A 24809-nucleotide genomic window follows, 5' to 3' on the forward strand; every position below is an offset into this window, starting at 1 on the left:
TTGACTCATCGTCATTGTCGTGTAACAGGGCGGCCTGGGTTCTCATCGTTCACAGAGGACTATCAGAAACATTGTAAATGTTACACTTCTGGGCCCACAACCATTGTTGCACAATCCGATAGCTTCATACTTTAGTTTCAGTAATGTCCTGCCTGGTCAAGGCTTCCTGACCCACCAGAGACCACCTCCTGCAATATCTACTGTACCAATTCCAGATCATCTCTCCAACATACGTGGCCCCCAGCCCCTTCGCCCCCCCACACACCCTTTTTCAAGGCCCTTCCATCAGCTCATCAATCGCTTTTTACGACTCGCTCATCTATGCACGAATGCCGCTTTTATCTCTGCAGGTTCGCGTAGGCTCGCAGGGGAGGGGTGATTCCAAGAATACAGAACGGTGGTCCTATCTACAGTGTAGCCATCGCAGATAAGGGACCTGTGAGGCTGGAGAGAGGGACTTCTGTCACGTTAAGGGCTGGGAGCTCTTCAGTTTTAACTGAAAGCCATGGCTTTTAGCTCATCTCAGCTTCCAAGTTACTCAACACATTATCATAATGATGCTAGATCCAATACCCAACTGGATGTAAAGGGCTGTGAGTGGCCATCCATTAACCAATCAAAGTAACTTAAGAGGTCTGCTGATTGCCCAATGGGAGTGCAGCCTTTCAATTTTGAAAGCCAATGTTCATTACGACACTGGAGTGGCATTGCGCCATACAATGCAAGTAATACTATAGAACCAGGAACCATACGAAGAAATAAGTTTTGCTTGTCAACATTCTTATATACAGTTTTTCATGTGGAAAATTACGTCAAGCCAGATGGTCTAAACCAGGGGTCACCAACCTTTTTGAAACTGAGAGCTACTTCATGGATACTGAGTCATACTAAGGGCTACCAGTTTGTTTTGTCACGCGCACAATACTGACCTTTGAACTAGAGTAGGTCAGAGTTCACCTAAACTTATCTAAACTTCATGTATAATATACATATTTTTAAGATATTGTCATTTTTAAATCTATATAAATGCAAGTGTGATTAAAAAAAAATAGCAACAGAATAAAATTAAACTTTAGATGCAGCCCACTAGTGAGTTGTGCTATTTTTAGAACAGGCCTGCGGGCGACTCATGTGGTCCTTGGGGGCGACCTGGTGCCCGTGGGCACCGTGTTGGTGACCCCTGATCTACACACTCCAATTTAAAAAAATAGTTTTAGGCCTATGGACACAAATATAAGTATTTGACATCCTAAATGAGATCTTGCTGTGGGATAGGGTATGTTTGGGATATGATGTGCATAATATCACAGTGGCTTGGCTGTGATAAAGTAGTCTCAGCAGACTAAGGTCTACAGTACAGTGCAGGCAGGGCTGTTATCATACTGTAGATATGGGACACCTCACCTAACCCTGCCCACAGACCAATGAGTGTGTCGGGGAGGGACAACAGGAAAGTCTGTTTTCTTAAAGATTCTATGTGCTCCTGGAAGGAGCTGACAGGCGCAAATACAGTCATAGTGTAGCTGATAATTTATTAAATCTTGGTTTCATGGTGAAAGAAGTCTAGCAAACCATAGGAAGATACTCACTGAGTACTGCAGGCATTCAACGCAAACTGTACAAACTCTTACCTGCTGTTCACTTATCAATTTGAGATTTCAGCTTATACATTTTCCTGAGGTATAGTGATTATATGGTGTGTTGTATTGTCTTTCCAGTAATGAAATCTTTGTCTTTGAAGTGCTGGGGACACTATTTACTGTCATCAGGGAAGTTTATTTAAAATGTGTTTTTGTGTATGTTTTATGTAATTCAGATTGCTCTCCTTTTTGTATGGTTTATACCTCTGCTTCTCCTGAAAAGCTACCAACATCTGAAATGTATTGATTGTAGTTTGATTGTGTGTTTTTTTTGTTGTTGTTGTTCATCTGTGTGTCATCTAGTGTAGTCTGATGAAACAAGTTTCCATTTTGATTTTGGAATATAGTCAGTCTCCGAGGTAACCACGGAATCAAAATAGCAGTAGTATTTACGTGTGTACTATGATGTGGTAGTATTTACCATGATAAGCCAAACGAAAGAGCATGAGGAGTCTTATGTGCAGCTGTGCAGTGATGATGGCAGCTCTTCTCAGAAGGAAACCATGGTTAATAAAACAGGCTAACAGTAAAGGGCATTATTTTATCATTGTTTTCAATTCTTATTGACTAGATAAAGTAAATAAAGGTAAATTATTAAAACTGTTACTGATTGAAGTTAATGTTTGCCCTGTGGAAACCGCTTCGTATGATTGAGCAGATTATATGAACATTGTTCAAATCCTGTGTTCCTCCTCGTCTTTAGTTTCTGTGATGTGATCCACAGATTAACACCACAACTCTCACACGTTTACTTTAGAATTGGTTGAATGTAATTGTAACCCAATCTGATAAAAACATGAAAGGGGGACAAGATTATATTTTTGGGGTTTATTGCTAGGGGGGTTATAGGAGTGTAAATATCTCTGTTTACAGTCACTGGCTAAATATGGCTCTCTCTACCTCAACAGAATTTTCAAAATATAGAATTATTTACTTGTGTGTGTGTGTGTGTATGTATGTGTGTACATGTGTACTGTATATATTGCATACACTCAATGAGCACATTAGGTATAATTACACTTATTTTTTAGAATTATTGGTGTTCTGCTGCTGTGTGCCAATGGTTTGAGTGTTCTGAGATGCTCTTCTGCATACCACTGTTGTAATGTATCGTTATTTGCGTTACTGTCACCTTCCTGTCAGCTTTGACCAGTCAGGCCCTTCTCCTCTGACCTCTGATGTTTTTTCTCAGAAAAAGGCAGCTCACTGGATGATTTTTGCTTTTTGACCATTCAGCACTTTCTGAGATACTCAAGCCATCACAGTTTGATACTGGCTCAGGTGGAAAGAGCAGTTGTCTGGCAGTCAGAGGTTTGCCGGTTAGATTCCGCCCTGGTTGTGTTGAAGTGTACCTGAGCAAGACACCTAACCCCCAAATGCTCCTGACGAGCTGGTTGTTGCCTTACATGGCAGCCAATCGCCGTTGGTGTGTGAATATGTGTATGAATGGTGAATCAGAGGCATCAATTATACAGCGCTTTGGATGAAGGCGCTACATGTACAGGTCTACCTAATAAAGTGCTCAGTGAGTGTATGTTGAACTGCACTTTTAAATCCTTCCACCCATTTAAGGCTCTGATGGCCTCGGATATGATAGGGCAGCCATAAACCTGCAGTGTCTCCCATTCCTTATCACTATGCCCGTCTTGTCTAATCAAAATCAGTCTTATCAATACAGATAGTGAACATTCCACCAATGTGTGTGCATTTAATTACGATGTGGGGCCACTATTCATGGGACATAGGGCCCGTATGTGTCATGGCATTCAGCTTACAAGCATCTGGAATTTTGCTGGGGGCCACTCTATTCTTTTGGAACTTTTTCATAATTTCAGAGTACCTCATAATTGATTGTTTTGTTCAGATCTGGAGAAGGTCATGATATATTGATGCTGCCATTCTCATCCACCTCAAACCAGTGGGCAAGTTCTCATGCTCTGTGGATAAAGATACATTTAGGAAAACACCACTCTCTACAAGCGATACGTGCTTTAAGATGAAGTGGAGGTGAATATTCGGGACAATTAGGCTGACAATTGTCAGTCGGCATTGCTTTTTAAAGGGATGAGTGCACCCCATGCCATTGCTGGAAACCAGAATCATTCTGCAATGGTTCTGCAATGCACGCAGGGAAGAGATTATTTATAATTTAAATTATACAACAAGCCAATTTGTCAGCTTCTGCACAGCTTCCTGTCTGTATGAACATTTTAGGAGCTTCAGACATTTGAGCTAGAAGGGGGTAGGTTTTAACAGAAATGTATTCCCTCCAGGCCCCACCCGAGAGAGACCTCGGAGAGGTCCTTGAATGTCCTTTTAGCAGGTGGTCCAAAGTTTACAGCCTGCATTGTGACCTTGCTCTGAGAATGATAAGATAAATGCTGTCTCTTATGGAGACCCCCACCGGAAAACAGCATTACACCTCCTTTGCTACAAAAGCTCTCTGCACCTAAAGCCACCTGGCAATGCCAGCTGCTACCTTTGTATTTCATTAGCCTAAAGAAAAAATGTAATTTAAAGATTGAAATGTGTCAGGATATTGTAGTTCATAAAAAAGCTGTCAGCTAAATTCTTCCACTCAAACTTCCAGCAGGATGGGTGTTTGTGGGTTCTTCCTCTGATATTGTCCTTTCTCTTCTCCTTCTCTAGTTTCTGAGGGCCCACATTCCATGTGTGAAACATACTCTTTAATGGGGAAGACTTTGAGAAGGTGACATTTTTCTGTGAAAATAAACAATATAACAGTGTATACTTTTTTTTAACAGTTTAATATTTGTTTATCTATTTTCTACTTTGATTAGATATGTATATAAACTATTTTCATTTATTATCATTCATTCTGGCTGAACAAACATGTTTGAGTAGTGACATCATTGAACTGGAGGGAATGCATCCACCATTGACTACATTTCTTTCATATACTTTTTCCATTTCTTGTTTTACAAGAAGCCAAGTGACATCCATTTCCAGAGATAAATGCCAGCATTCAGAGGTATCTCGAAAGTACAAAGCCTTATCCAACTGATCGAAGAGAAGGTGGAGCATGTTTTTTTATTTTCTTTTTTGTTTCCTGTGGTGGCTTTCGGCAATGGGAGAACAGATTAGCCAGTTATTGTTCTCCTCACGCCCAGAGACCCTGACGAGGTGTCACCACCATCTCGAGGGTTAATCATCAGTCACGCCTCACCTGGTCCGTGCTCAGGGATTGGTGCCTCCACCATCAGGCCAGATAAGAGATGGCTGAGGTTCATAACATTGATACTGACGGGACAGGGGGTCCGCATCTCTCCCTGTGTGTCTCTTTCTCTCGTCCGTATCGAGGAACAGACTGAACAACGGGGTTAGTATCGATTTTGATCACCCTCACGGCGACACAACAACTTTCAGGCTCACCCCTGCACCAAATCTCCCCAACTGTCACTCATCACCCCGAGAGCCAGAAACTGGGATCCTGGCATGGGGCCCCCAAAGAGGAGCCAAACCCTCGCCGTCACCTTGATGTTCCTTTTCGCCTGCTTGGTAAGCCATCTTTGAAGCTATGAATTGGTTTGTCACTGTGAGACACTTGTGTTATGCAGTCCTAGCATTCACGTAAAAGAACAAATCGGATTTTTTGGAGATCACCAAAGTGTTTGCCACTTATTACGATTTATTACGTATGGTTTATCACTTATGGGTTTGGTATAACTGCACGGTTACACTGGTCACATTGTTAACTGCTAACCACTTGATATTACTCCACAAAGAGTTAAATTAAAAAACTATTATTAGCTATTATAAATGTACACAGTGTAAACAGAAATAACAAGCAGTGCAATAATAAAACAATATTTTAGAAAGGTGCAGATGGCAGATGGGTTAAAAACCCTGAAGGGCTTATAAAAAACAAAAACGTTGACTAAAAGAATTCAATATATAAACAAAAGTGAATAAATTAACTGAAAGTAGATAGACAAACTTAAAATAAATGCACAGCAAAACTCAAAAAAAGGAAAAAAGACACAAAATAAGGGAATAAGCACAACAAAATTGAGTTGTGAATGTGTGTTTGTGTCTGAATGTGCGTATCAAGGTGACGGAGCAGTCATTACACAGTTTGATCAATCAGACAGGCCCCTAGCCTAGAACTGAAGTTAGATGTGGTGGATTCATGGGCAATGCGGATATACAGTAGTTATTCTGTAGTCTTGATCCTCTGAAGCTGATCTGTATCTGAGTTCTGGTAATGTGTGGCGCAGAATCTGGGAAGGTGTGGTTTATCTGAGTGTCTAGAACAGTATGTTTGAACTTCAGAATGTAACTGGAAGTAAGTCCTACAGTGTTTGGGAGAGGAAACCTTTTTATCTCAATGCCAAAGCTGCAGCATGAATGTCAGGTCCACTATCTGCCTTTGGACAAACAATTTGAAATTGAACTTGGTGTAAAAACATTATGCCAGGCAGAATGTTCAGAGGACATGTGGGCGGAATTATATGTACACTCACAGAAATACGAAAAGTGCCTAAAAGGGTGCAAATTAATTGTACAATTAATTTGTACCTTAATGCAAATATTTAATAAGCCAATCATGTGGCAGCAACAAAATGCATAAAAGCATGCAGTCGTGGTCAAGAGGTTCAGCCATTGTTAAGACCAAATGTCAGAATGGGGAAGATCAGTAGTTGCACGGGGTCTGTTGTCAGTTCGATGTGCATCATCAGTAGTTTCCGTTGTTACATGGGCCATTCCGTGTCAACTCAAAAGTGCACTGTAATATCTCAATTCCTTTACATTTTTGTGTGCTGGAAAATTCCAGAAAATGTGAGCTTCATACGCTGCTTCATTTTTGTGGGGGCCTTTTGTAAGGGGCCATCACTTGAAAAGTGCCAAGTTGCACAGAATCTTAAATTAATTAATTTAAAATGTCCATAATTCGACAAGCAAACTGCCAAGTCATTTGATATTTGGGCTCTTGTGAGTAGATGCTATGTACAATTCAAATCTGGTGTCAGACTACTCTTTGTTTTGAAAATATTGGGCCTTAAATGTGATATTTTGTTCACAAGAACCAATTTCTGAAAAAGTAAACCCATTTACTTTTCCAATCTACAACTGCTCCAGCATAGACCCAATCTACAACTGCTCCACAACAGTGGTATGCAGAAGAGCATCTCTGAACACACGTCAAAACTCTTAAGTGGATGGGCTACAGCAGCAGAAGACCAATAAGTAAAAAAATATGTTTAATATATACCTGATAAAGCACTCAGTGAGTGTACACGCAGTGGAGTTCAACAGAGGTAAGAGGTACTTGCAAAACAAGATTTAAATGTAAGCAATTGGCTGCTGCCACTCAATGATATCCACTAAATGTCTCACAGAAAGGGTCATTTGAACTGAAAAATATTTTCCATCATGGTTTTACATGAATAATTAAGCAAACTTAAAGCCAAATTTAAATAGGCATGCATAATATGAAGTATTCTTCAGTGATATACTGAGAGGAGCATTGAATCGAAATTTTACTGTGCAGTACTGTCAGTGTAGTAGAACTGAAAATAGACAAGTGCAAGTGTCAATGTAATACATTATTTCAGGCATACTAGGCAGGATTTCCACCTTGAAAATATTATTAAACAAACATGCTTGGTCATTACTATGGTACACTGCCAACCTGTGTCTGTGTTAGCACTAGCATCAGTGGCTAGCATTACCACTAGCTAACATTTAGATAAAGTTAGCTAACTAAATACAAACGCAAGTGATGTCAGTTAAATGCTGATGTTTTACAAATCATATTCGACAGTTTCTCAGCTCATTGCTATCATGGCACAAGGTCCTCTGCAATGGAAAGGCAGGGTTGAGAATGGAGTGTATACGTTTTTTGTGTTCAAACACAGGAGCGAAGCAAGGAAAGACGTTTCTACATTGTAAGGTTAGACTACATCACTTTCTTATACTGGTGATTTATGCTTTACAAAGTATTCAAACATTTCCAATTCAAATGGCGCCTCCAATGCTTTGCTCAAGTGAACAATGTCACAACATAAATCAAGTAACAACTAACCTGCAACCTTCTGGCCACAGGTCTGGTCCAGTTACTTCATGTGGCACGACACTGTATTTCCCAGCCTTGTGGACCAGGCAGAGGGCTGTAAAAAGCCACTGATATAGCACAGCTGATAGCAGCAACCATACCACAATCATTCAATTATGAACTTTGAAGATTAGATAAAACTGCTCATCCAGCATGTGCAAGCCTGTTGTGCGATAAGGGGTTTGGCCACGTGCAAGGCTACCCTAAAGGAAAGCATCAAACTGAGCCTGTTTTAGTAAGTCGAGCCGCATGCTTGTAAAGCTCGAATGCCGTTATCAGAATTTCAGGAAGAACTTCATAAAAGTATATCCCTAGCAAAATAAATATGATCTTGTTTTGTTGCTCAGCTCTGTGTGGATGTGAGTGTTTCTGACCATAGGTACTATGTCCACAGGTCACCACAGCAGCTCAGAACATACCAGGTTACTGCTCCTTCTATGAGGAGTGCGGAAGGAACCCCTCAGTCAACGGGAGCCTCATCAAGCCCATCATTCCCTGTGTGAACTTCAGCCCCGCCAGGAAGATCCAGGGCGCGCACTACCAGCGGCTGAAGAAGGTGTGCCCCATGCTGGCACACGGGGAAAACACCACCGCCTGCTGCTCCATTAACCAGCTCTCCTCCCTGGAGAACAGCCTGACGTTGTCCAAGGCCATCCTGGTGCGGTGTCCGGCCTGCGCCGACAACTTCGCCCACCTGCACTGCATCACCACCTGTAGCCCCAACCAGAGCCAGACGCTCACCATCCTGCGGACAATCAACGTCACTATCCTGGGACAGGTACTGTAGCAGCACATTAGTCACTGTGGACCTGCACTCTGGGTCGGTCAAACAAGAATAGGCTCAGCCTGATTCCTTACAATGTGTCTTCCTATTCTTGCTAGGGAATTTTCTTACTACCTTCACCATAGGCTTGCTTTTTTTGGAGGTTTTGAGGCCAGATATGCTATGAAGTGTATTATGGCAAATATTTCGTAGAATTCTCTCTATGAATACATTTTTATTTGACTTGTCCATGCAATGCTGGATTATTTTTTTTATGTTTGTAGATTAAGGAGGCTGTAGTGGCCTATCGTTCCTATGTGTCCCAGAAGTTCATTGACGGCTCATTCAAGTCCTGCCAGAACGTGCGGATCCCAGCGACAGGTGGGTATGCTATAGGTGCCATGTGCGGCCGCTACGGGGCGAGCCTCTGTACCCCACAGCGCTGGCTCGACTTCCAGGGAGACACTAGCAATGGGCTGGCCCCCCTTGATATTGACTTCCACATCATCCCCGAGGGTGCCCCTGTGCCCCCGGGAATTGTACCATATGCGGGCAAGGCCCTCAAGTGCAATGAGACCACGGACATTGGTGGGAAGGCGTGCTCCTGTCAGGACTGTGTGGAGGCCTGTCCAGCTGTAGCCCCACCACTACCCCCTCCCCCACCCTTCCTGATTGGCCAACTGGATGGTGTGCTGGCTCTGTGCCTCATAGCATTCGCTGTCCTCTCCGTCACCTTTCTGGGTTTTTTGGCGGTACGCTGGGGCAGCAGCCATAACAATGGCAAGGCCACAGAGGTGAAGACCAAAGTTAAAGACAAAAACAGCAACGAGGTGGGAAAGGCCAAGTGTGAGGTCATTGACCCAAGGGATGTGACATGCACAGACCGGAACAGCCTGGCCACGGAGGAGTTCCTGGGTTCCATTTTCCAGAGGTGGGGGACTCTGATGGCCCGGCACCCCTTCAAAGTGCTGCTGACTTCAGCGGCGGTGGTGGCTGCTTTTGGGGCAGGCATGATGCACATTGAACTGACGACAGACCCCGTGCAACTGTGGTCTGCCCCCAACAGCCGAGCCCGGCGGGAGAAAGACTTCCACGACAGCCACTTTGACCCCTTCTTCCGCACCAACCAGCTGATCCTTACGGCCCCTGGGTACCCCAGCCACACGTATGACTCCCTGCTCTTTGGGAAGCACAACTTCAGTGGCATAATTTCCAAGGACTTGATCCTACAGCTTCTGAAGCTGCAGAAGCGGATCCAGGCCATCGAGTTCTGGTCCGACGACCTGAACCGCAACGCCAGCCTCAAGGACATCTGCTTCGCCCCGTTGAACCCTGGGAACCCCTCCTTAACCGACTGCGCTGTGAACAGCCTGCCGCAGTACTTTCAGAACAGTGTGAACAATCTGAATGCCAAGGTCAACATGACAGAGCTGGGGGAGACCAAGGAGGTGGACTGGAGGGACCACTTCATTTACTGTGTTAAGTAAGAGATTTGTGCTGGGGGTTGGGCAACAGGTATTCAAATCCAGGTTGAAGATGAATGCCTTATACATAACAGTGTATAGTGAAAATGTAAGCATTATCCATAAAAAGAGGTTTCATATCTGTGATAATAACACATTAACACAATTCCAACTATGAATTAAAGTGATAGTTGGAAAGATATCCATAACAGTATTTTTGTTGAAAATGGACACATTACAAGATATTAAGCAATTCCACTGAATTAACTATGTCATGCAAATTAAGTGCAAGGAGCAGGGGAGGTGAACGGGAGTTTATGCAACAGTCAATATGAAATATGAATGCATCTGAAGCTATTTGTCTGCTTACCTGCAACTGTTCTTAGGGTGCTGAAGCAAGAACACAATCACGTAAAGTAACTATGACCAGAACCCACAAAATGCTCAATTTCTCTACATGTTTCAAATGTATCAGTCGTAATATTTTAATGCTTTGGTGCCCCAGAAAATTTAAATTTATGATACGAAGGAGTGGATTTTGTGAGTGATTTTTGCAACATTTGCACTATGTTTTTTTCCCTCAGCTCACCACTGTCTTTCAAGGACATCACAGACCTGGGCCTGAGTTGCATGGCAGACTATGGTGGTCCCGTCTTCCCCTTCCTGGCTGTGGGTGGATACGAGAGTAAGTGTTACTCATAGGTCTCCATGGAGACTGCCCAGCCAGCAAGCCCAGCAAGGGCGCCCTGTAGCGTAGTGGTTAAGGTACATGACTGGGACCCGCAAGGTCAGTGGTTCAAATCCCGGTGTGGCCACAATAAGATCTGCACAGCCGTTGGACCCTTGAGCAAGGACCTTAACCCTGCATCGCTCCAGGGGACTGTCTCCTGCTTAGTCTAATCAGCTGTACATCACTCTGGATAAGAACATCTGCCAAATGCCAGTAATGTAATGTAATGTAAAGTACCTGTCAGTATGACAAAGTTTCACAAATCACCACTACAGCAGTGTTCTAGCATTTGTCACATTCTTTTTTTTCTTCCTATTTGTTATCATTGCTGTTTGCAGTGGCAGACATTTTGTTTTGCCAGATGTTGGTATGTTTGCAAGGGAGAGGAAATCACCTGCCACATCATTATAACAAAGAGTTGTGGCGTGAACAATGTTTGTGGTAATTAATTGTTATGCTTGCTATTCCCATTGGAAACATGCCTCACATCTGCCCTATTTATTTCTATTCATCCTTCCCCCTCCAGATGAAGACTACACCAATGCAGAAGCTTTGATCCTCACCTTCTCTCTGAATAACTATCAGAGAGGGACCCCCAAATTCAAACTGGTGGAGAAATGGGAGCAACTATTCCTGGACATCGTTCAAGAGTACCAGAGGAACTCAAACACCAATTTCACATTCGCCTACATGGCAGAGGTACAGCTACCCCAGTATACTTTACCTAAATGACACAGTTACAGTCACCCCATCACCCAGTGATAATAATAGATGTACTTACTGTATATGAATGCCAAAAACAAAGGGCGAGACACACCATGTGGTCTCTCTCCTGTCTGGTCTTACCACTCTGGTCTCTCATGCCCCAGAGATCACTTGAGGACGAGATAAATCGGACGACAGCAGAGGATATCCCAATCTTCATGATCAGCTATGCTGTGATCTTTATCTATATTGCCATGGCCCTTGGGGAGTACTCCTCCTTCAAGCGAATACTGGTAAGCAGGCCTCACACTCTGCCACTTTGCATGCCTAGCAACCATGTGTGGTCCAATAACCTGCAAAGTGGGACACTCTAAACCAGGGGTGTCTGGTCTTTTCCATGCTATTTGAACCTTTGTGCTTCACCAGAGTGAACATGATCCTTTGACTCGTTCAAACTCCTCGGTCCTAACAATCAGGAAAGCAGAATTCCTTCTTGCCTCTGGAGAGTTGCAGGGTAGCTGGTTGTTCTTTTTTCCTTCAACAACCAATTCAGACACCAAGAGAACCAGGTGAGGTCTGTTAATTGTGAGGTCAGTTGTTTTGATTGGTCTATTCAACATCAAGTCCAACAGACGCTGTTGCTCTCCATGGACAAAAGGGAATTCCAATGTATTACAGGGTTTATTTACTGGTCATAGTGGAAGACTGACAGTAGATTGTGATGTGGGACTGCTGTATTATAGGTGGATTCCAAGTTCCTGGTGGGCCTGGGTGGGATCCTGGTGGTGGGCTGCTCGGTGCTGGCTGCCATGGGCTTCTATGCCTGGATCGGAGTTCCCTCCTCCCTGGTCATCCTGCAAGTGGTGCCCTTCCTGGTGCTGGCAGTGGGAGCTGACAACATCTTTATTTTAGTGTTGGAGTACCAGGTTAGAGAAAACCCAACAGTGTTAAAGTTCAATTAACTGAGGATAAATGGAAAGAAAACTCTTTTTTCCCCACGTCATTTTCAGGCGGTGTTACTGAACTCCACCAATTTCAGTGCAGTTGTTCATCTCAGTATTAAATTGTTAAAAAATTAAAGAATTTGATCTCTGATTATTTAGGAAGTAAGAATAAAAGAGTATTGAAATATTTTAGAAAAAATGAGTTGGCTTAATATTCAGGTAAATTCATAATAAAGTATTATTCATTGATACCCAAGGGCCTCAACTTCCATCCATCCATCCATTATATGAACCCGCTTATCCTGATCAGGGTCGCAGGGGGGCTGGAGCCTATCCCAGCATACATTGGGCGAAAGGCAGGAATACACCCTGGACAGGTCGCCAGTCCATCGCAGGGCACACACCATTCACTCACACACTCACACACTCATGCCTACGGCAATTTAGACTCTCCAATCGGCCTAACCTGCATGTCTGTGGACTGTGGGAGGAAACCAGAGTACCCAGAGGAAACCCACACAGACACGGGGAGAACATGCAAACTCCACACAGAGAGGCCCCGGCCAACGGGGATTCGAACCCAGGACCTCCTTGCTGTGAGGCGGCAGTGCTACCCACTGCACCATCCATGCCGCCGGGCCTCAACTTCAAAAAGAAAACAGATGATACTTCAACAATTTAACATGAATAATTTTGTATTTTTCAATCTTTTGATCATTTGATCATCTTTTGACATTTTGATGAAAGGTGATACCCAAGGTCCTATTTTGATTGTTCCAGAGCTGTTGTGTAAAGTTTAAAATCCTCTCCTCCTCAGAGGGACAAGCGCAGGCCGGGAGAGAGCAGAGAAGAACAGATTGGCAGAGTTCTGGGTAACGTGGCCCCCAGCATGCTCCTCTGTAGCATGTCTGAGTCCATCTGCTTCTTCCTGGGTGAGGTTGCATAACTCGCTCTACTGGCATAAACAACAAACACATTACACATCAGCGTGCGTGTCCTCATCTGTTTGTGTGAGTGTGCATGCATGTCCATGTACTGTATAGTGCTCCCAAAGTTATTGACAAACCTGTCACTTACATTGGATCACATACATTTTTGACGAGTACTAGGTAACTTACCAACAGGTTTCATTGGATATTCTTCGGGATTTACAGGGGTTTTGGAGTTTTTACCAGCATGTCATGGCCATCTAAAGAGTAAAAGCGCGTTAAATGTGGATTTGCCACTGACGTGGTGTCCGTGCGTCGTGTGTTTCAGGGGGACTGAGCAGCATGCCGGCGGTAAAGTCGTTCGCTCTGTACGCGGCTCTGGCCGTGCTGTTCGACTTTGCGCTCCAGATAACGGCATTCGTGGCCCTCCTGTCCCTGGACGCCCGACGGCAGGATGCGGGCCGCTGCGAGCTGGCCTGCTGCTTCACGGTGTCCGCCCCCCGCCCGCCCAACCACGGCCAGGGCGTTCTCCTGCCCGCCATGAAGCGTTACTACGCCCCCTTCCTGCTGCACCCCGTCACCAGGGTTACTGTGGTACGTGCAGCTGACCCTGACGACCGCCCAGGAGATTCCTTTCTCAGGGTCTTCTCACCTGGGGACTTGCAGGTGTATCAGACACTGATATAGTAGTACTGGTTTTTTGTCCTCCCTCGCTAATACATGTACAGGATTTTTTTTTATATATTTGTATCTATATTCACGTGTTCATTTCACTTTTCCTTTCCACAGTTTCCATCATTGGCTCTGGGTTACTGTTCATATTTGCTCATTCCCCTTCTTGCCTTAAATAGTCTGCTCTTCATTTAACTTCACTTTTGTTATTTTTTCTGCCATCCTCTTTCTTTTGCTCTCGCTCTCTCTCTCTCTCTCTCTCTCTCCTGTCTGGTGGTGAGCATTCTTCTTCTGTTGCTCTATTTCAAACCACCTCTTATCTGGTTTCTTTGCCAACAGACTCATCTGCCAACAGAAAAATAGCACACAGCCATGTGTGCTGCTGACCTCTCAACGCACAAGTTAAACCTGCTTTTTTTCCTTTCTTGCCCTTTCCGTCACCTTTTATTAGTGTTGGGAAAGAGAGACTCATAATGAAAGAGCTACTGTACAAACTACTGTCAGCAACTGACTTGAGTATAAATGGTAAATGTCTGCATTTATATCGCACCTTCATCCAGGCGCTGTACAATTGATGCTTCTCATTCACCAATTCATACACACACCAATGACGATTTCCTGCCATGCAAGGCACCAACCAGCTCATTAGGAGCAATTAGGGGTTAGGTGTCTTGCTCAGGGAGACTTCGGCACACCCAGGGCGAGATCGAACCGGCAACCCTCCGACTGCCAAATGACTGCTCTTATTTTATTAGAATTTGTGTCAGTTAATGTTAAAAGTTAATTCAACTTTTCTACAGGGACTAAGAACACATGCTCATTTATAGCAACACCATGTTAATTCCCCCCCACCCTCTCATTGAGAATAATTTTTTATAAAAGCAGAGCAGGTGCCCTACAGAACGCATCACATGGTCTCTTTTCACATCAAAAATTGCTTTGAATCATCATTTCATCTGTGTCATCTACCTGCCTCACACCCCACCATGCCCACCCCTGCCCCATCCTATCCCACCCTGCCCCTGATTGCTCTGCTTCCTCCCTCAGATGGTGCTGTTTCTCTTCATGTTCTGCGCTTCGGTCTTCCTGATGTTCCATGTGACGGTGGGCCTGGATCAGGAACTAGCTATGCCCAAGGTAGGTCTACACACACACACACACACACACACACACACGCTCTGTCCTGTCATTCACACACATACACCCTGCCCTTCTGGTAACCCAATTGCTTCTTTTTCTCCATTCTTTTCCTTTCCTTTCTCCTGTTCTGGAATTCAATCGAGATCCGCCATCTTTAAGGACATTCCAACCCCTTAAATGTTCCGTCTAGGAGCTAGAAGTAGAAGTTAGGAACTCTTGGTGTTTCCTTTGAGCAAGAAAACATCAGCTTCTTGCGGTAGTATTTTGTTCAGAAAGCCTGACTTATAAATGATCGACCAGTGGATCCACCTCTCTCCATCTGTCACGCATCTGCCTTGTCTGTTATTGGTGTGGCTTCAAAGAGCATGGACCTTTGAAAGAGCAAGGACATTCCATTTGGCTAATTCATGTTTTCTCAACATAATTTATTTTTCTTGCCACTTTTCTTAGCCTCTCCTGATGGGTGGAGCTAGGAGTAGATACAGAGCAAGAAAAAGTGCAGAAAAATATCTGATTGGAATGCGCCCCATTTGCGAAAAGTCCAAATGTGGGACAAACAGTAAGATTTTGCAGGACAATCCGGGACAGATTGGTAATGTCCATTCTTCATAGGTTACCAATGCAAAAACGTAGGTTAACTAGACTTATTTTTTAGACTTCTACTGCTGTAGCCTATCCACTTAGAGTTATGATGCGTTGTGTGTTCAGAGATGCTCTTCTGCATACCACTGTTGTAATATGTGGTTATTTGCGTTACTGTCACCTTTCTGTCAGCTTTGGCCATTTGTCTCTGACGTCTCTCATTAACAAGGCATTTCTGTCTGCAGAACTCCTGCTCACTGGATTTTTTGGGGGTTTTTTGCACCATTCTTTGCAAACTCTAGAGACTAGTGTGCATGAAAATCCCAGGAAATCAGCAGTTTCTGCGATACTCAAACCTGCCACCAACAATCATTCCTAATAAAGTGTAATATGCCTGAATGAAGATGAAAAAATAAATTGCGTGGCCAATAGTAAATAATAATTACAGTCTTAATTAATACATAATTTGATCCAATGTACAATAAAAAAAAATCATCAATGAACAGTAAGCAAAAACAGTTTGAATTAAAAGTTTGGATTATAAAGGAGTTGAAGGTGCTATAAAAAAAAAGTAAATGCACGCGCTCTCTCTCTTTCTCTCTCTCTCTCTCTCTCTCTCTCTCCATCATTCCCTCTTGTTCTCAATCCCAGGACTCTTATATGCTGGAATATTTTAAGTACCTGTACAAGTATTTTGAGGTTGGCGTCCCAACATACTTTGTGACCACGAGGGGTTTTAACTTCACCACGGTGCCGGGCATGGATGCCGTGTGCTCCAGCGTGGGCTGCAGCCCCTTCTCCCTGACCCAGAAGATCCAGTACGCCACAGAGTACCCCGATAAGTGAGTCATCCTCCATTCCTCAGGAGATTCACCACACCAACAAGTACCCTGATAAATGTGCCATTCTCCTTCAAACAAAGGATCACGTAGGCTGCTGAATGATCTATTTGATCAACCTTATATTCAACTGTATGCCAATGCACAATTTAGGTCTCTCTGAATAACTGCTTTAATATATTAGGTCAGACAAGTGGAACTGAAGCTCGAATAAGCATTAAAAAATCAACCCATTTCAAATGCCTCTCTGTTTTCAGATCCTACCTGGCAATCCCAGCATCCTCTTGGGTGGATGACTTCATTGACTGGCTCAACCCTGGATCTAAATGCTGTCGCCTGTATACCCTGGGCGAAAATTTTGGGAAGTTCTGCCCGGCCAATGAGAGTAGGTGCCAAAATAAGGTCCTCACCATACAACACAATGCAATACGGCACAGCAAAGACCGGATTACACACACACACACACACACACTCTCACACACACAGTCACACTCACACTCACACACACAAAAGTAGTTTATGGCCTCCATCAATCCCCTTGAAATTAATTAATTCGTTCATAGGCACAGGTGCTTACTTGCAGTTAAAATAGCTTCAGAGTACTGGCAATTTCAAAAGAAACATCTATGTTCACCTGTTTTTCAGCGACCAGGGTACTTTTTTTTTCTTCACTTTTTACTGGCCTTTACTGAGTAAATTCCACCCAGGTATGGCGTGCAGTGTTAGCCCTAAGTGGAGTCGTTTCCTTGGTAACAGCAGGTGCATTCTTATGTGCGAAGAAGTGCGTCAGCAGTCCCGAAAATGGGGTGCTACGACCCACAATGGAGCAGTTCAACAGGTTCCTCCCTGACTTCCTGGGAAACCGCCCTGACCTTCTGTGTCCCAAAGGGTGAGTGAGAGCGCCACCCTGCTGGGCAGCACTGAGCTGGCAGCTCCTCGTGGAAGTCACTGGAGTAAAAAGTTTGCCATCTCAAAGCAAAGATCACAAAACTTTTTTGGGGTCTATTCACCTGTATTGACTGTAAGTCTAGAATAATTTAAATGTGTCTTTTATTGTTCCCGAAAAATAATTTATTTTTTAAAGTCCCCAGTGATAGTAGAAAGGGTTAACAAAGCCAAAAGAATTTGCATTCTTGAACAATGGAGCAATGAATTTGCTCTCTCTCTCTCTCGTTCACAGAGGCCTGGGAGCCTATGACAAGGCAGTGGTGAAAGATGAACACGGTGAAATCATAGGTCAGTGAGCAGTCTTTCATTATACAGTACAAGAGGGAGGATGCATTTTGAGCCAAATAGTTTTCTTAACAGTAATATGAGAATGTGGTGGCTGACAAGTAACTGTTTTGATGTTAAGGTCCTCAAAGAAAGCTGTTTCAGATCGTGGTTTAATATGTCATCAGAAAGGACAGCACAGTGTCCTCATCACAGTGGGCATTGGACTGACAGTATGTTTGATCCAGAGTGCCCCCTACCGGCACAGAAACTAGTCGGTCCCAGCCCTGCTAAGCTTCAGTAGTTCACCGTGAGATGCGTACAGGGTGACATGGCTGCTGGCAAGCTGTGGAGTGAGCTTCCTCCTGACACCTTTCCACCACAGCGTCCCGCTTCATGGCGTACCACACGCCCCTCGCCACATCCCAGGAGTTCTCGGCTGCTCTCCGGAGGGCCAGGGAGCTCGCCGAAAACATCACCCTCAGCATGCGCCAGGTCCCCGGCACCTCGCCCGACTTTGAGGTTTTCCCATACACGTGCGTACGCCACCCGCAGTTCTGCATCACGCACACCCCTTTACCCTTTCCTTTCCTCTAGGGCAGGGGTGTCAAGCTCCGGTCCTGGAGGGCCGCAGTGTCTGCTGTTTTTTGTATACATTTCAAAGTCTTTCATTGGCTAAAGAGGCCACACACCTTGTTCTCAAGGCCTTAATTGGCTGCTGATTGAAAGGAAACCATAAACACCAGTGGACACTGCGGCCCTCCAGGACTGGAGCCTGACACCCCTGCTCCAGGAGCTTTCAGAGGGGCAATGTAATGTTTTTTAACATTAAGACTAACAGCTGTACTGCATGAACAATGACCTTTTAAGTTGTTATTCTGTGGTCCCATGAATACATGTTTAATTTCACTGTCAATACTGGAGTAACTGCAGTGTAACAATTTCACATGGAAAACTTACATTACAGTTATTCAGGACAATTGTTCCATTAACAAAGCGCATCCTTGCAATGTGGGTAGAAATAACTTGTGTTAATATGGTGCCATAATGTTTTGGGTCTGACTAGACTAATCCGTATGCACAACCGTGAAACCTGCTTGTGACCATATTTCATGTGTTGGCTTATACTGCAGTTACAGTAAGTCTCCATAGCCACTTCTCTCAGCTCTCTTTTGTTCTGCTGACCACCATTTTCTCCCTCCTCCCCAAGGGTCACGTATGTGTTCTATGAGCAGTATCTGACCATTGTGTCAGAGGGCCTGATCAACATCTCCCTGTGCCTCCTGCCCACCTTCGTGGTGTGCTGCATTCTGCTGGGAATGGACCTTCGCTCGGGCCTGCTCAACCTGCTCACCATCATCATGATCACCGTGGATACTGTGGGGGTCATGACCCTGTGGGGGATTGACTACAACGCTGTGTCCCTCATCAACCTGGTCACGGTCAGTTTTCTTCGCCGATTCTGCCTCTGTCCCTCTGGGTTTCAGAACTTTTGGCACTCCAGGGTGGTTTGGGTAATCATGAAGACTTCCCACACAAGGGCAAAATTGTTCCAAATCCACCACACCATGCATCTAACATGAAATAAAACATTTAAAAGAGGAGTTTATTAAGAAAAGTATTTGCATCCCTTCTGTGACTGGCCCTAGCTACTCTGTGAATCAAGTATTGAATCGACACTTACCCTTTAAAGGCATAGTTCACTTTCTGCTGTATTCAAATTAGCAAAAAGCTTTTTCTTTGACCGTGGAATGATTGTTGGTGTCAGACAAGGTGGTTTGAATATCTCAGAAACTGCTGATCTCCTGGGATTTTCATTCACAACAGTCTCTAGAGCAGTGCTACTCAACTCAACATCCTGCAGGCTGCAGTGTCTGCAGGGATTTGCTTCAACCATATGCGACACCACCTGATTTCACGAATTAGCTTATTATCTGAACCAAGCAGGTGAAATAATTAGTGAAATCAGGTGGTGTAGTGTACGGTAGCAGCAAATACCTGCAGAGACTGTGCCCCACAGGATGTGGAGCTAAGTAGTGCTGCTCTAGAGTTTGCAGAGAATGGTGCGAAAAGCAAAAAACATCCAGTGGCAGAAGTCCTGGGGGCAAAAAGTCAAAGGAGAAGGGCCAGACTGGTCGAAGTTGACAGGAAGGTGACAGTAACACAAATAACCACACATTACAACAGTGGTATGCAGAAGAGCATCTCTGAACACACCTCTTAAGTGGATAGGCTACAGCAGCAGAAGACCAATAAGTCAAAAAAAATAAGTGTAATAAAAACCTAATAAAGTGCTCACTTAGTGTATACCCAAATGATTGGTCAGTACTAAAGCTGGCTCCTCCCCTCAGGCGGTGGGCATCTCTGTGGAGTTTGTGTCCCACCTGACACGTTCTTTCGCGCTGAGCACGTTGCCGACACACGTGGAGCGAGCTAAGGAGGCCACCGCCAACATGGGTAGCGCGGTAAGTGCATCTCCTTTGGAAATACCGACTTCGCCATGTTGAGAGAAAAAAGCAAAGATAAGTGCAGGGAAGTGGCATTTGGCATTCTACAATTCTTTTGGCATTCTACATTGTGGTAAAAAATGTTTTTGATTGGTTAATTAAATAATTACATATCCAATTCTGAAATGGGTTAAAGTGCTTGTTGGGGTGTAAACGGGTCAGACGCTGTGTCTTTTCTGCACCTGTGTGCTCAATAGGTTCACTGATGCTTCCTTCCCACTACGCCCAGGTGTTTTCAGGCGTTGCCATGACAAACCTGCCCGGTATAGTGGTGTTGGCATTCGCCAAGGCGCAGCTCATCCAGATCTTCTTCTTCCGGCTGAACCTGGTGATCACTCTCCTGGGCATGGCACACGGCCTCGTCTTCCTCCCTGTCCTGCTCAGCTTCTTCGGTGAGAGGGACTCCCTCAGGGCCAAAAGCACACAACAGATACACAGCAATATATCTGATTCACCCACACACACACAGAGACACATCGCAGACATGAATACCCATGAATCAAAACCCCGACTTATACCACCGACATCCATACACCTAAAACATGCAGAAAATAGTCATGCTCACTAATCAGTCACTCGCGTACCATAGACATTAATATCTTTGGGAGGCACATGCAAGACATATTCATACTCCTGAATCAGAGTTACATACAGCAGTCCCTGGAGGTATATGAGAAATTATCAGCTACATAGAAGCAACAAATTATTAACCATCGTCCATACACATTATGTATACAAAATCACAAAATACTGTGCTCTATGATGTCTATAACCTACAACTGCAACTCTAAAAAAGACACTATGATATGATTTTAAGATTCCAGTCAGGTCATAGGTAGGGGAGATTAATTTCTGAATCTGGATACAAATTTGCATCATACATTGCATTCTAAACACAGTCAAGCTTAAAATGAATTTCAACCATGCCAGTTTGGCCTTACATGTCCACTAAAACAGTGCTAAATGTTAGTTGTTATATGGGCCTCAAAAAATTCTGTACACAGCCTTGGGGCGACATGGCTCAGGCAATAAGAGCAGTCGTCTGGCAGTCGGAGGGTTGCCGGTTATATCCCCCGCCCGGGCAGTGTCGAAGTCTCCCTGAGTAAGACACTTAACCCCCAAATGCTCCTGACGAGCTGGTTGGCGCCTTGCATGGCAGCCAATCGCCGTTGGTGTGTGTGTGAGTGTGTGTATGAATGGGTGAATGAGAAGCATCAATTGTACAGCGCTTTGGATAAAGGCGCTATATAAATGCCAACCATTTTGAACTTGAATAAGCTTAAAACAGTTAAAATACTGTACACACAACAAGTATTTAAATAAGAAAAACATGTTTATCCAAAAAATGTGAAAGGACCAAGAGGGTTTGTGCTACTGCTATAAAAACAACAGCTGAGGCCTGTTTACACCTGAATTATAAAGTCTGAAGTTAGATGAAATAAGAAGTTCTGCCTGGCTCAGGCTTTTGGCTTGGTCTGACTGTGGAAATATGGCTTGCATGGGCTAATGACGGGCGGCACAGATGGTGCAGTGGGTAGCACTGCCGCCTCATAGCACACAGCCACGAGGTCCTGGTTTGAATCCCCGTCGGCCAGGGCCTCTCTGTGCGGAGTTTGCATGTTGTCCCCGTGTTTGCGTGGGTTTCCTCCGGGTACTCCGGTTTCCTCCCACAGTCCAAAGACATGCAGGTTAGGCTGATTGGAGAGTCTAAAATTGCCCGTAGGTATGAGTGTGTGAGTGAATGGTGTGTGTGCCCTGCAATGGACTGGCGACCTGTCCAGGGTGTATTCCTGCCTTTCGCCCAATGTATGCTGGGATAGGCTCCAGCCCCCCTGCGATCCTGTTCAGGATAAGTGGGTTAGGATAATGAATGAATGAATGAATGGGCTAATGACGGTCAGGCTTCAATCTACAATGTTGAGACTCTGGGGCCCAGTCCATGTCCGTGGGCCTGTCTGCATTTTCAGAGCAGTGACGCTGAAGCCTTCTCTCCTCCACAGGTCCCGATGTCAACAAGGCCGCACTCCTGCGACAGCAAAGGAAGGCCCAGGAGGACGCCAAAGAAAACCAGGCGCATGACAACCTGAGCTTTGATGACAGCAAGGAGAGCCCAGCCCCAAACGCAGGGGAGAAAGGAGGGGGAGATTCTGTAATGACCACCTTCTGATCTCCATTGCTGAAATCATCTATCATTTTGTCAGAAAAAAAACAAAACAAAAACAAAACATATCATTGTTTTGTTGTAACCAGGATACAGCCTGGGGCGATGCTGACCCTGTACGGCTGTAGCCATAACACCAAAGTTTACTATCTATCACCAGATAGTTGCAGGTGGTGTTTTGCTGTGCACACAAGGCTGGGAAGCTCTGCTTTGGCTGCAACAAAGTACTGTTGGTTACTTCAACTCACCCTCTCTGTTCTATTGTACTGTAAGAAAATACAATTTAGCTTTTTAAGTATTTGGCTGTGAAGGAACTTCACCTGTAACCAGGTGCGTCGAGTTTTGCACTGCACTGTTGTCCACTGGTTTCTCCTCGGTCCTCACCTTACCCGGAAATCAACCGAGGTCTGCCATCTTTAAGGACATTCCAACCGGTAAATGCTCCTTGTGGGTGCTAGGAGCAAGAAGGAGCGAGAAGGCTCCAGAAGGATGCTTGAGCAAGGAAACACACGTGCATCCTTTGCGGAAGTTTTTTGGGGTTTTTTTGGAACATGTGACATACAAATGATTGACCTGTGGATCCACCTCACCCCATCTGCCACATCTGTAATTGATGCGGCTTCAAATGATGCGTGACTGAACAAGGACGTTCCATTCGCGTGATACACGTTTCCTCGATGCATCCATCCTTGCATCCTTTCCTAGCATCCACCCTTAGATGGAGTTAAGGAGTGAGGAAAGGATTCAAGGAGTGAATGAGCTGTTTCAGTGAGCTCACTGCTCAAAGCAAAGCATCTTACCTCAGTTGTTTTAGTATCAATATGCATGAATGTATCATACTGCATTTTAAATATAATGTAAGTGTAAATTGCCTTGGATACAAGTGTCAGCTTAGGAAATGAGCAATGCAAATACAGTACTGTGCAGAAGTCTTAGGCACCCTAGACTTTATTATATATATATGTTTATTTTTTTTGTTAGTATGAAAGAACACATTTGAGATTTCCAAATATTCATTTTCCAAAAGATTTAATTTTACAGAGACATTTTTGTATTTCATTAAATAAAGTAACATATTACTGTAAGCAATTGACTACTTTTTACATAAAAATTTGAGCAAGGCTTTCTAAGATCAGAAGCAAGGTGCCAACCAAAGTCTGCAGAAGAACTGTGGCAAGTTCTCCAACATACTTGGAACAACCTCCCTGCTGATTGTCTTATAGAACTGCAGGACAAGTGATGTAGTTTTAATGCCAAAGGGTGGTCACAAAAAATATTGATTTGATTCAGTTTTTAACTATTCTGCCAAATTACTAAAATGTAATATAAAATATATAGTACATTTATTTAGGACCTTTCATTTAATTATTTTTGAAAGAATCCTATCTGTACAGAATGTTATACAGGTGCCTAAGACTTCTGCACAGAACTGTATCTATATATATATATACACACACACACACACACACACACACACTTGGAAAAAAAATGACTGCCAAAAATTAGAATGACTCATTTAAAAAAACAAGATGCCTGTTGAATGTTTATTTGCAGGCCAGAATCGGGAAGTGTATTCCAGGGACACTGAATTATATTGAAAATGTTGAATAAAATATTTGTCAAATAGGGGTGGGGTGGGGGTCTGGGCAGGTGCAAACCATTCCATTTGATACAGGCTTCCAGACAGCCAACATGCATTGATTATAAGGATAACATTGTCAAAGTGATTGAATGAGGATATTAAAATTGTATTTATTTATATTTTTACTTTTGTTGCTTCACCTGCAGCAGCGAACTGCTCAGCTTGCAAGAAGAGACAACTGAATCCAATACGTTTGTCACTGACATGCAACATTACCCAGATTAAAAAGAATTACCATGTTATTTACAGATTTTTAAATATGTTTTGCAGTATATATGATGCCATAAAAAGATGTACATTCAAAAAGACGTTTTGTACCATAAGACCAGTATCATTACATTGCCTAGCATCAGCTGGAGGAATTTTCTCTGTGATTTGGTCAAGGGTCAAAGGTCAGTAGGCTGTATAACCGCATATTTTTCCCGCTTGACAGCACATTTTAATCATTTTATTTAAAAACATACACATTACACATTAACTTCACTCAGTCATGAGATATCTTATCTTGGGAAACAATGTGCAGCTCCGGTTGAAGTTTTTTGTTCTGTTATTGTTGAAGATGTATTGGTTGCAATTTAACAACACATTAATTTGAGAATGCCGAGAATGACGTTTTTAGAAAGTGTACAAAACAGAAATGTATAACTTGCATCAGGCATGCAAAACAATATTAAGGAACCCTCCCACCTACAACCACAATCACTATCACTATCCCTCACACACAGATACACCCCATGGGTAAACATGCTCAATTCTGCCAAGCCCCTCTTTCACACCATTACACTGACCTTTGTATTCTAGCCC

The 24809-nt window shown here is 43.8% G+C and overlaps 1 protein-coding gene across 1 annotated transcript; it reads left to right on the plus strand.

The window, feature by feature from the left end:
• Positions 1–5096: 5096 nt before the first annotated feature.
• Positions 5097–22369, plus strand: LOC133141566 (NPC1-like intracellular cholesterol transporter 1). Its single transcript, XM_061262135.1, has 19 exons — positions 5097–5159; positions 8111–8494; positions 8764–9962; positions 10527–10627; positions 11199–11371; positions 11542–11670; positions 12121–12303; positions 13139–13253; positions 13579–13844; positions 14970–15059; positions 16296–16486; positions 16741–16868; positions 17243–17372; positions 17664–17719; positions 18081–18231; positions 18906–19137; positions 20047–20160; positions 20432–20594; positions 22203–22369. The coding sequence occupies exons 1-19, from the start codon at positions 5097–5099 to the stop codon at positions 22367–22369; spliced, it is 4035 nt and encodes a 1344-aa protein (XP_061118119.1).
• The last annotated feature ends 2440 nt before the right edge of the window (positions 22370–24809 follow it).

The sequence above is a fragment of the Conger conger genome, chromosome 12 (genome assembly GCF_963514075.1).
Source record: "Conger conger chromosome 12, fConCon1.1, whole genome shotgun sequence".
Taxonomy (NCBI): domain Eukaryota; kingdom Metazoa; phylum Chordata; class Actinopteri; order Anguilliformes; family Congridae; genus Conger; species Conger conger.

Coding starts and splice junctions, on each gene's coding strand:
- LOC133141566 (XM_061262135.1), top strand. CDS start 5,097: ATGGGGCCCCCAAAGAGGAGCCAAACCCTCGCCGTCACCTTGATGTTC. Junction 13,254..13,578: donor GTCCATCTGCTTCTTCCTGG/GTGAGGTTGCAT, acceptor CGTGTGTTTCAG/GGGGACTGAGCAGCATGCCG. Junction 17,720..18,080: donor TGAACACGGTGAAATCATAG/GTCAGTGAGCAG, acceptor TTTCCACCACAG/CGTCCCGCTTCATGGCGTAC.